Source organism: Myotis davidii, unplaced genomic scaffold, assembly GCF_000327345.1.
Source record: "Myotis davidii unplaced genomic scaffold, ASM32734v1 scaffold197, whole genome shotgun sequence".
NCBI classification, from domain to species: domain Eukaryota; kingdom Metazoa; phylum Chordata; class Mammalia; order Chiroptera; family Vespertilionidae; genus Myotis; species Myotis davidii.
In genome coordinates, this window is record NW_006291549.1 from 3,609,679 (window position 1) to 3,622,508 (window position 12,830).

At 44.1% G+C, this 12,830-nt stretch overlaps 1 protein-coding gene across 7 annotated transcripts in view; it reads right to left on the bottom strand.

The window, feature by feature from the left end:
* Window positions 1-12,830, bottom strand: part of SLC24A2 (solute carrier family 24 (sodium/potassium/calcium exchanger), member 2) — a 226,149-nt gene that overhangs the window by 58,375 nt on the left and 154,944 nt on the right. For 4 of the 7 annotated variants that reach the window (XM_006764934.2, XM_006764932.2, XM_006764930.2 and 1 more), the window contains one exon: window positions 7,633-7,683. The exons of the other annotated variants lie outside the window; for them this stretch is intronic. In XM_006764934.2, the coding sequence (XP_006764997.1) occupies window positions 7,633-7,683 (51 nt within the window). The remainder of the gene's footprint in view (window positions 1-7,632; window positions 7,684-12,830) is intronic. 7 annotated transcript variants of the gene reach the window in all.

Here is a 12,830-nt window from a genome sequence, read left to right on the forward strand (position 1 = left end):
ATATATATATATAAATTTTTTTTATAAGGCCCAGCCTTACAAAAAGCATCGGTTCTCAAGAGCCCAGAAAAATCCTCTGGTTATGGGAAGCTGGACTGAATGAGAGAAACCATAAGCTTGGAGTGAATGAAACACGACATGGCATTGGAAATGGTGTCTGTGCACAACGGGGCTCTGGGCTGGTAATTGGAAGGTGGCAAGTTAACTTGCAGTGCACCGCTCAGACTTTCTGCGGGGAGTGGTCTGGAGGGAGGAGTGCTCACGCTGCGGCGGGAATTGGATAATCTGTGAAGGAGGAATTGCCTTGTCATCCAATTTAGAGAGGACAAAGACTTCCACCCTAGCTGCACCCTGGCTTTAAATTAACTTTGGTAAAAAGTCAGGTTTCTAAAACAAGTAAATTAGAAGGTAGTTCCATTACAAAGGCTTATCTGCTTTGTAATAATGCCACTTTGAATCTCTGTTCAAAGAGCTCATTTAAATTTGTTTGAGGGAAGTGTAAGTTGGTACAATTCCTTTGGAGGGCACTTTGGCAATATCTTTCAAAAACTGAAATGTGTACATCTATTGGTCTGGTATTTCCTTGCCTCTCCCCCCAACCCTTCACTCTATACATTGGTACCATGGGTATGTCTAGGAATTTGTTATACACATCATCTACTCAGTAGAGTTTATTATGTGGGTAAAGAAGATGCTCATGTAACACTGTTGTATTAACTAGAGAAATAAACAAAAATGGAAACATCCTAAATGTTCATTAACAGGGTACTGACGGAACCTACCATGGCAGAGCCATGCAGCGGAATACTATGCAGATGCTAAAAGGAATGAGGAGATTCTAATAGTGCTCATATAGAACATCTCCAAGATATACTGATAAACTATTTGATCCAGTTCTTTATTAATATAATCCATTAGATAGTTCCTGTGAAGTAGACATTTAAAACAAAGCTATGTTCCTTTTAGTTACAGCTTCCTGTTTCTCCAAATGCCTGCATCCTATCCCTTCCTCAGTACATCTAGACCATTTTCCTCCCTCCTTTGAAGTACAAGCCAATCACCTCTACCACCTCTGCTCCAGCTGACTTCCTTGTCCCTCTTCCCATGTTCCTGAGGATATGGGAACCCAGTTCACTATTTTCCTTTCCGCCATTACTCCTGTCACCATCCTTGGTAATTTTACACGGGTGGGCCCTGCAGCGCTTGGTTCCTCACTCGCTTCCAGCTGCCCTTTCCTCCAGCTTACCTTACCCACCCACTCCTGCAGCCAGGCCCTACACCTCTTCATTAGCAACAAATGCACCACTCCCCAACTCCTGATTGGAAGCATCTCACTTCCTGTCCATCACTTTTTATCTGTCTGCCACAACAACTCTTCCACCTCACTGGTCAATAATTGATACTATCACCTGTTCATTGCCCTCTTTTGGAACAATTTTTCTCTTGGCTTCCTCATGTTGTGACCCAACCATAAAATTATTTTCATTGCTACTTCATAGCTGTAATGTTGCTACTGTTATGAATCATAATGTAAATATCTGATATGCAGGATGGTCTTAAGCGACCCCTGTGAAAGGGTCGTTCGACCGCCAAAGGGGTCGTGACCCACAGGTTGAGAACCACTGATCTAAAAGGAGGGCCCCTTAAAAATAAGTCGAATCAGCTGGGGAAAATCACTTTGGCTCATCCTCCTTCCAGGAATGCAAATGTGATGGCTGGAGCTATTCCACCAGCCATCTTGGACCATGAGGTGACCTTGAGGTTGAAAGTCAAATACAAGGATGGTGAAGCAGAAGGATGGAAGGAGCCTGGGTCTTGGGTTATTGTGGAGCCTCCACTTCTGCCATGTATAGCCTGCCTCTGGGCCTCTTTTACTTGAGAGAGAAATAAACTTCTTTTTGACTTAAGCCACTTTTAAAAAAATGTATGTATTTTATTGACTTTTTTTACAGAGAGGAAGGGAGAGGGATAGAGAGTTAGAAGCATCGATGAGAGAGAAACATCGATCAGCTGCCTCCTGCACACTCCCCACTGGGGATGTGCCCGCAACCAAGGTACATGCCCTTGACTGGAATCGAACCTGGGACCCTTCAGTCCGCAGGCCGACGCTCTATCCACTGAGCCAAACCGGTTAGGGCTTAAGCCACTTCTAATCTGTATTTTCTGCTATATATAGCTGAACCTATCCTACCTAATAGATCAGTGTATATAACAAAATCTCATCCATTCAAGCACGGATTAAAACGTGAAAGCCGCAGATAACTGTTTTAGGAGTACATTTTCAGAGAAAACATCTTGAGCAATAAAAAACACTGTCACATGGTATTCCAAACTTCAATTTTTCTTTGAAAAAGTACTGGACTATTTCACTGCAATTAAGAGTATCAAAATGACTGGCTAGACTAGGTGACTTGAAAATGCTTTTGCTTCTTTGAGATAATGAGGTTTCTCAAAACTCAGCCTAATTTAGGCCCCCATGATTCATTAGTGTAAGACTATTAGTTTCTCAGCTTGGTAGAGGGGCTGTTGGTTTCCATGAAACAGAAGTGTTAAATTCATTAAGGGAAAGATCATTATAATTTTTTGCCTCTGATATTTCAACTTTTTATATATTTTTTCCCTTTTACAAATGAACAAAAATGAACTTCTTTAAATAGTGGAGAAATTATTTTTCTGGAATGGCTTTTGTTAAGTGTTAATAAGTTTAGGATAATGCATTGCAAGCAGCTTTCCCCATACATCACTTCTTTACTAGTCAGGATTTCTGTTTATCTCTGTACCTATATGTTTTTATGAACATTTATCTCCAAAGAATAAACACTAATGGTTCTTTATAATGCCATTGGTGAAAAGGTCTCGTCTCCTTTTAATTTATCTTGTTCTATTGCATAAGTTTGTTGTCTTTTCAACTAGCTTTTTATATTTCCATCTAGAGTAATTTTAGTAAGGGAGCCAAGTTCAATGTATTGAGAATTGGCCAGCGTGACAATGGTATGACATTTGTGTATCTGCAGATGAGATGTAAGCTATGGGCTATTAACTTTAGGTAAAATTGGAGATTGCTCTTCAAAGAATAGAAAGTATCACCCCATGAGGAGATAGAAGGAGGGCTGCTCAGGTAGAGGGATCTGAGGTCACCAAAAGACTATTTCGGAAGTAATTGGTGGCATTTCTGGAACATCTCGCTGCAGAAGAAAAATATAGTCCTTGCGAGGAGTGCCGCTCACTAATCCAGCAAGTCTAACACAGTGTCTCGTACAGAGCATGTGCTCAGGTACTATTAAGTGAGCACATTAGTATCAGGTGGCTGGTGAGGTAGTTGCCATCTTGGGAAGCAGGACTGAGGCAGTGGAGATGCCTTCTGCTGAGCTCCCCCAGCACCTCGGGTCTGTGCATCTCACTACTCACCTCTCTGCCTGTGTCCCCCATTAGGGTGCGAGTTCTTTAGGGGAAGGGCTGCATTTAATTTCCACAGGCGCTGTGCCCAGTCTAGTGCCTGGGACATACTGTGCTGCCGGACATGGCACTAACCGTGCATTAGGGAATGAATGAATGAATGAATGGATACAATTCTGATTGGCTTGGGGTGGGAGAGGCGGTTGGGTGTGGTCCAGCGAGCTGCTGCAATTTAGGTTCTAGGAAGGGAGGGAAAGTGGCCTAAAGGGCAAGAACAAATTTTGCAAAAATGTCATAACTTTATTCAGTGCCTAAGAGTGAGTATATTATTTTTATTAAAATAACCTTTTAAATAAAGTGTTCAAGTAAGGGTTTATGTTTTATCCAATAGCTCCTTGTTCATTCCACGATGTCCTTAGTTTGTGGATCCAACCTTTCCATTCATGTGGTTTTCCTTCAAGCCTTTTTCCCACTCCCTATACTGTAGTCAATCTAACCTGTCCTCACTCCACCTTGTACAGCTAACCACAGGGGGTCCGGGAGGGCAGGGCTGGGTCAACCCAGTCCTGAGTTCAGGTCCTACATCACGACTTACCACCTCTGAGTTCCAGAGCAAATTATACTTTGCTTCTCTGAGTTTTAGTTTCCTCATCTTAATAAAATACTTGTTTGAGCTTTGGTTTTCTCATCTTCAATGAAATCTACCTTGTGGGATCGTTATAAGGATTAAATGACATAAAGCCACAGCACTGTACCTGGCAGGTGGGAGGCACCCAGGAAAGGTGGGTGTGCCCCCATCCTTTTATCCCTCTCTGCCTGGAAGGTCAGAACTTACCACTTGTCCTTCCCCAGTTAACTCGTATCTACTGATTGTTTGAGGCCCAATTCAAAGATCACTTTCTCCACAAAATCTTCTCCCCAGTTGAAAGCAATCTTTCCTCCTCCCGTAGTGTGTCATCTTCTGAATATCTATGGCATTTACCACTTTCCTCCTGGTGGCTAAGTGATTGCTGTGTTTTGTGTTTTTTTTTAACCAAGGTACATGCCCTTGCCGGAATCGAACCCGGGACCCTTCAGTCCGCAGGCCGATGCTCTATCCACTGAGTCAAACCAGTTAGGGCTGATTGCTGTGTTTTATCTCTTCGCCTGTCTACAAGTCCCTTGAGGGTCACCTGCCTACCTTTTAATCACGTGTTTCCCCAAAACACCCAGCAGAGTAACTTGCATACAGTAGGTGCTAAAATAATGAACTGAATATGTGCAGAACAGTTTTCTATATTTAGGACCTCATCACTCAATTTCCCTAAGGGTGGGGTGGCATATATAATCCATCTTTCCATTTTATCCACTTGAGTGGGAAAAAACCCTCAGGCCTCATTGCCAGTAGCTAACACCATCCAACATCCAGAGAATTCCCTGAAAACAGTTACAAATAATGACTAGTCCCATGGGCATTTATGATAAAGCTCTGCTCAAGGGGTAGTCACATTCTAAGATTCTAAGATTGTGAAAAGAAATGCTTAACCAGAGGTAGGTATTTCCTGAAGGCTGGCTTGTCCACTGATACCCCAAACATCTTCATCTTCATTACACTTCCTTACATTGTACAACATGGAAGTGACATCAATCCCAGGTATTATTATTTGTACTGGCTGGGAGAGGCCCCTAGAGTCTGCAGGAATCCTGCATGGCAGTTGCCAGGTCTGAGGTTACTTAGCTAGTTCTGAATATTTTAGATGGGATCCCAGAATCAGGTATAAGCCTGGCTTGTCGCGGAGGCAGCTGCCAGAGGGTATGGTTTGAAGTGTCTTCTAGATGGAGACCTGCTGTTCCAAGCATCCTTTCTAGGAGTGCCCGAGGGGGACTGCGGCGTGTTCAGAAGACTCATCTTTCGGAGGTTCCCATTCCAGGGGAAAGAGAACACCTTCACCGGCATTTCCAAAGCAGTCTACACCAGGCTTCCTGGAAGAATGGGCTCTATAGCCAACGAAGTCTGCGAAGTCCTGCAAACTCCGTTCCTTTGACAACGCGTTCTGGGCTGCAGTGCACGGTGCCACTGAGGCTGATTCCCTTGGTAAAGAACCTATTTAACTTAGAAGCTCTCCCACTTACTTAATGAAATCGATCTTACTTTCTTGTTTTTTTTTTTCTGGGTTGTTACAAGATTCCTATGGACATCACATGAAAGTAGTATTTCATAGAGCACATTTTAAAAATGCTGCCTTCATTACTATTAGCTATCTCCGTGATGGGAATAAATGTTCAGTTAAGAACAGGACACAAAGAGACATGCATGAAGGGAGAGGAAAGTCAAGAGAAGAATAAGAAGTGTTTGAGGCGACCCTTGAGGCCCCCGAACACAATGTCACAGTCGTGCCAGGGTCCGGGCCAGGGCCAGCCGTGGCCATCACTGCAGACATTACTTTGACTTTGTTTCCCTGCCCAGAAAGCCCAGCCATTAGCAAGGGCAGTCATGAGACTGGAAGTAGCCGTTTTGCATCTTCATGTGATCTGGTGTAGGGAGGAAGAGAAAGGGACGCTTGGGCAGCAACCCTCGTTCAAATGGATGTGAAAAGAGGAAAGAAACCAGGTAAGAGAGAAATGAGGCAACTGAGGCAACAGGGAGGCAGAAGCTCTGGCCATGGGAACCGAAGGGTGGAAGGCAAAGGACAGGAGGGAGTAGAAAGTGAAGGGTTGTGACAGGTCAGGTAGGAGCTAACAAACCTACCTGCCACCTGAGCCACGAAACAGAGGCGTTGGCTTGGGGAGACGCGGGAGAGCGATCAAATGATAAAGTCAATGAGTCCCAGCTCAGGCTTCTCAAGCCAATCCCACTAAGAGCCAAAGTGGGCTGAAGACATGGAATAGAAAGAGCTGGGACAGGTGCCTGCCTCTAAGGTCTGGGTTGTCTTTCTTGCCGCTCAGTGGTAGGACACTTATTCCCATAGGTAGTTCCTGCTGTTGGACCCTCACTGCCCCAAGGATCTGCATTTCCCCAAGTTGTGGGGAGAGCCCTGGGGTGACTACAAGAGGGCCCAGGCTGAGACCCCACCCTGCTGCTTTAGGAAACATCACAGTGGTTCTGAAAGCACAGGGAGAGCAGGAAAGGACCGGGGGTAGTGCAGAAGCCAGAGCAGGGAGGGGCTGTGAGGGGCTTCCTCTTGCTGTCAGATGTTCTGCTTCCGGCATGCAGAGCCACTGGGAGATCTATGGCAAGCTCAGGCAACTTCGAAATGCTAGAGGCTGAAAACAAGATATGCAACCCATTTGGGAGTATCTCTCACATTGAAGGATAAAAATAGCTGATTCCCCTTCTAGGGGTACCTTTGATATCTTATCAATATCAGTGTAAAAGTCAGGTAGAAACCGCAAATGTTTTTTATAACTTACACACATTGTTTATTATTCAGTGAGATGAGGAAGAGGGCAATAGGACAAGTCCCTTTATAAGAATGCAAACTTTCCAAATTGCTGTTCCATGGTGAACTAATCCCAGAACAATGATCAACTGGGGCAAAGCTGTGCCCTGGGATAGTGCCTGGAATTCATTAGTAAATACATTTAAAAATAAATCTGTCAGACCCTATTTGCCCCGGGGAAATGGTTAAGATGATATGCCCGAGCTCGTAGGGGGTGAATCTCAACATGTACAAACCTACCGGCTGGAATGCTGACCCTGGTCTCTCAGAGCAATGACTTTGCTGAGTCAGCAGGCACTGTGGGAGCTGAGGACATGAGCCGACAGCAACCCCGAATCAGAAACGGGTCTCTAGCTGGATTAGGGTCCAGGAGTTACTTTAGGTCGCTTATTCCTTTGTGTAAATCAGAGTATCTCCAGGACATAAACCCCTCTCTGAAATTAAGGGCACGCTGTAAGAGGAGTGTTGGCTGGGTGTGTTTCTCTACATTGTCGTGAGCATGTGGAGGAAGCAATGCTGACACAATGGGTGTGTGGCTGTGTTTACGCTGCCAACACCATTTCTCTGAGTGGGTTACACAATCACAATGGATTGGATCTTTTGAATGGAATAACATGATTACCCATGGTATTGCACATCTCCAATTCCAAATGAACACGATGGCAAAAACTAGACGAACACGCAGAAAGAATAATAACTCACACAATGTCACGGAAGTCATGCAAAGAGGAAGAAAATGACTTTAAAAAAAATGGGCAAGCAACAGACACTAGAAATAAAAGAAAGCCAATGCATACAATTCTAAAATCATTCTTACCTTCTTCAGTCATTGTGTCATAATATTTTAGTTTTCCATATGATCCAAGTTCTACAACATCACAGTAAAAGACACAAAGATAAGGATCGAGCTGTAATGCAAGAACTTTGTTTTTACACATTCTTAATTAATCAGATTCAGAGTTACTGTCAAACTCCTCAATCGTAACTATATAGAGATGTGCAAACACAGGCCATGTGGCAGACAGTTCTCACGCCCATCTTCAGAAATCACTGAAAACATACTATTCCACTGCGGGTAGGATGTCTGCATTACAGAATAGGGCACAGTGATTTTCACATCTGATGAAACAAAATACTCGGCAAAGGTAACCCACACCAGGTCGGCCCTAGCCTGATAATTTTTATAGATAATTTTTATTTTCACTCCAAGAGAGAGGCTGAATGAGAACAAGGTCCAGGTCCACGGAGGCCTTGCCGTGGGGCAGCAGTCCCAGAAGTTCATGTCACAGTCCTGCTGCAACAGAACAACTTCCTAGAGACTGAGGAAGGCTACCTGCCAAACCAAAACTGAAAACCAGGCTCTAAGCTTCCCTTTACATTTTCATCTAGCATTTTAGACAGAAAACACGGAATACTGACGGTGCAGCATACTGGGAGGAGCTGTGAAAAGTGCAGAGTGCTCCGGGAGGAAGAGAGAAGCGTATTTCCAGGGAAGACCACCTGGCTCAGACAGGTGACAGAGCTGCCACAGCTCCCAGACCGAGGCATCGCCCGCTGCTGGTGTACTGCAGGCGGCAAGAGGTAACCAGCAGCCTCTGGGTGCAGATCGCCAAAGGCCTGGCTGTGATGGAAACCACTGGCAGAAAGCCAGCTGTTCTGAGTCAGCTGGTGGGAGTGGCAGCTTGGGTGGGGGAAGAGATGGGGATGTGTCATTTCTTTCTTCTTTTACTTGTTCTAAAATAGAAACTTTATCTGAAAATTCCAGATTTCTAAAGCAACATGTGTAAGCAGGTAAAAAAATAAAATTTTTCTTGTTGTGACAACACTCTCCCAATACACTTCAAGCAATTAATTAGACTCAAGAGATATCCCTGTGGTTCTGCAGAAAGCTTCCATGGCTCATTAACTTGGGCTGCCATGGAAAACCCACATATGAATCATCTAGTAATGGATGGGTTTTGTGTTTGAGATGAAAGCTCCAGCTTAAAACACAATAATATTCTTCTAGTTTATATTTATATTAGACATTCTTTATATATCCTTTTGCCACGTGCCTAAAATTTTACCTAATGCTGTTTTAACACACCAATACGAAATTATGCTTTCGGGAGAAAAATCACCTCATCTTTATGTTTCTACAAAAAGCAGCCTATTCCTGATTTTGTAAGATGCATGACAAAGGATGCAAATGCTTCAATAAAAAACTGAATTTTGTGTAAATAACAGGAAGTTTTTTAATGACTTCTGGGGATTGCCTTCAGTGAAATGTACACTTTTTTGGATTTTAAAAACAGCAGCCTGTTACATGCATGACATTGCACAAGTTTGGAATTGGTAAATGATCTAAATAGCTTCATAAATATTAAACATGCTCATAATGGCTTTACACACAGTGTGTGTGTGTGTGGGTGTGTGTGTGGTCATGCAATAAGTGCATGGATTATATCAGCCAACTAATTTTTTAACCTCTACTCCTTCCCTGAGGTAAAACAGTAGAATAAGCAGCTGGCATAATCTATTATTTGCTCAGGAAACAGAATGTGGGCGGCTCTGTGTTTGCAAAATCGGGCATAAAGCATATCCTACAGTGAAGACGCACGGTTGCATTTTATGAAGCTTTTTCGATGCAACCTCTCTGTACTCACACAACTGTTTCCGAACTGTCACACATCCGCTTGTGGCAGAAATGATTATGCTTTGCCTAGTCTCCTGTGGAACCAGGTATAAGTCAATACAATTGTATTCTTTAATTATTTTACTTTTGTGTTGTCGAAAGTGGAACTATTTGTGCTTGGCATCGCTCACACATTCTTAATGCTGTGACAACGTCTAGATTGTTTCTGAGTTGCTTCCTTGGATGGTGAATGGGACAGAGGGACAAGAACTGAACAGAACATATCCAAATGGGCTAAAAATGGTGGAAGAGAAGGAATCAGAGTAGTGAAAAGCTGAATAACCATAGGCGACATAGCAATGCGAAGCACAGTGAGGAAGGAGGGCAAGGGGGCAATACCTGCCCAGGTGAAGGGAACTGTGTTTGTTGCCCACGAAGGAGAAGGCAGAGAAGAGTGTGAAGAGAACCAGCCCGCTAGAACGGGGTCTTTCACACCCACAGCAATGGGATGGTGAGACGGTGAACTCAGCGCGCCGTGTTCTCAAGGGGACAGGGCAGTATCCCCAAGAGCCCAGACGCTCCCCCTGAACCAGGGCTTCATGGGATACAGAAAGAGAGGTGTGACAGGCGACTAGGATGAACACAACATACACATGTCAGTCAGAGCACACAGTGCACTTTACGGCCTATGGACACATCGTGGAAAGTGGTCTCAGTCACTGTGACCTCCGGTCAGCACACTCCCCATGGAGAATAACCGAGGCACCTGTAGCATCACTAGATTAGGGTTCAAACTGGTCCTAATCCAAGCTGAGTTTCTTTGGGATGGGAGGGAGGAAGTGAGGGAGTTCAAGAGAGTGCCGCTGAATACTACCTAGCAACGCCTACTATATCAACTAAGAGGCAGCCAGGGTCAGAAGAGGGATGAATCACTGGGCAGTTTCTCCTGGGTACCACTTGGTGCCTCTTCTCTATAACATTTCTCTAAGAAGGCCACACAGCCCAAGAAAACATTCCAGAACCCAGTGGTTTGGGATGAGCTGTAAGCTGATCATGAATGCTGCCTATCATGGCGACCGCACTTGCTTCCATGCTATTTGGACAGCCCGGGGCCACAGGCATCCAAGCTCCCAGCTCTCTAAGAAGGGTGGAACCTTTGTCATTCCTCAGTCCACTTCCTTCCAAGTATTGTCAGCAACATCACTACCTGGCTTTAAGATCCCTTTGAGTTCTTGTCCATACTTCATAGTTGGTGAGTCAAGGTAAAGGTTTTGTCTTTAGTCTCAAAGAATCTGTGAGTAAGAACTAGTTCTGTTGGCTCCTAATTTTCCTGGGTTTTGTCTTTAGTCTCAAAGAATCTGTAAGAACTAGTTCTGTTGGCTCCTAATTTTCCTTTCTGAATGAGAGTCTGGACACAGATTCCTCCTTCCAACACTGACTTTCTCAGCTCCACTTTTGAGGTCTGTTGCATTCTCGACCTCTTTTCAGCAAATCTCCTAAATAGGAGTAGCAGAAAAATAACTTCTCATATTTCAGGCCTCAAAATTCTGACAAAAAAACCACACACACACAACACAAAACAGAATCAATAGAAGCATGTATGCTTTCCATTTAAGTAGAATGGAAAGTAGATGTAGAGAAATCAATGAGAATAAGTATTTATTACTTAAGTGGCTGATGGAGAAAAATATGACTAACTTGTATTGTTGTTTTTATAAATAAAAGAATTGCTTTATTTTTGGTATTGGTTTGAACGGAACGTGAATACCTAAAAATTAAGGCTTTCTCAGTGCCGACAGTAGCTGCTTGGTAATGACTAATACCTATCAGAGAAGTTTGTATAGCTACTAGATTGTATCACACCCACAGGAGGATTATTTCCAGTAGAGAGTGGAAGTTGAAAATATGGACTCTGAAGCTAAGGTGTACTTTTGAACCCCAAATCTGCTACTTATTAGCTGTGTGACTTTGAGCAAATGGGTTTGACCTTCTGATCCTCCAGGTACTCAGCTATAAAGAGGCATAATTGTATGTACCCCCGAAAGTCGTGGTGGAGAGTAGATGAGATAATGACACCCACCAAACAATCGATAATGAGCAGCTTTTTTATTGTAAGCACCACCAAGAAGAGTAAGGGAGAACCCATGGGCCATGGAGCAGAGCATTTAGACAACTTGGTATTTTACACAGGCTTGATAAAACAAATTCCATACTACTTATAGAGGTTTTAAGTAGATCACTGTTGTTAGGCAACAAAAGATATCTGCCAGGTTGGGAAAGATGCTTAAAGGAAATTTCTCCATCAGTCCTGCTCTTCTACTCTCAGGTCTATGGGGAATATTAAACCGAGAGCACAACCATGGGAGCAGGATGTGACAAGTGGACTCTTCATGCATCTGACCACCACTTATCCAGCGCTGGACCTAGCACCTTCCCTTCTCATATTTGCACTCAAGCCTGTCTCTCGAACTGCACTGTCCATATTTTGGCGGCAGAGACCCTATTCCTCTCTAGGTCCCTCCCAACAGAACCTAGAACAGTGCTCTCCTCATGTTATCTGCTCCCCTATACTTTTAATGAAGTATGCAAATGCACAGTCTCAAATGACAGTGAGGTTTAGGGTGCTTCGGTTTGCTGAACTTCCCTGGACTTGCTGAAACCAGGAATATAGACACTGAGTCTGAAGCTTCTTGACTGTTGACACCACATCATCACTATCAAGGTTAAGAGTGCTCCTGAGTGAGACAGACAAGACAGTCAATCCACAGTGTGGCTTTACTGCTGAGAAGTTGGGTGATTCCTCTCTGAGCCTCAGTTCTTTCTTTTGCCAAATGGGGACAAGAGCAATACATACCTATTCTTAAGGTATTTTTTTCTGATGATCAGGTGAGAGCATGTCTATTAAGCACTTTGCATTCGGGTGCCAAAGACATCCTATCTAATAATAGACAAACATAGTAATTAACCATACCTCCACTGTGCTTCCCCTTGGCTAATCAGAGTGATATGAAAATTAACTGCCAACCAAGATGGCGGCCGGCAGCCACGCAGCTGAAGCGAACATGAGGCTTGGTTGCTCTGGCGATGGAGGAAGCCAAGGTTCCCCACCTGCTGGCCCAGCTCCTGGCCTAGCTCTGAGCCTGAAAGCAACAGCTCCAAAAGCAACAATGTTTCAATTATAGAAGCTAAACCCCAGACAGTTACCTGCTATCAGCCGGCCATGGCCTCAGAGCTGGAGCGAGCAAGGACAGCAACAAAGTTTTGATTATAGGGGGTAAATAAATCCCAGAATAAAAAAAAAAAGAATAAAAGAGGAGGCTGGGAGCTTCAGTCACCAGCCAGCCTGAAAGCGGCCCTCAGCCCCTCACCCAGACTGGCCAGGCACCCCAGTGGGGACCCCC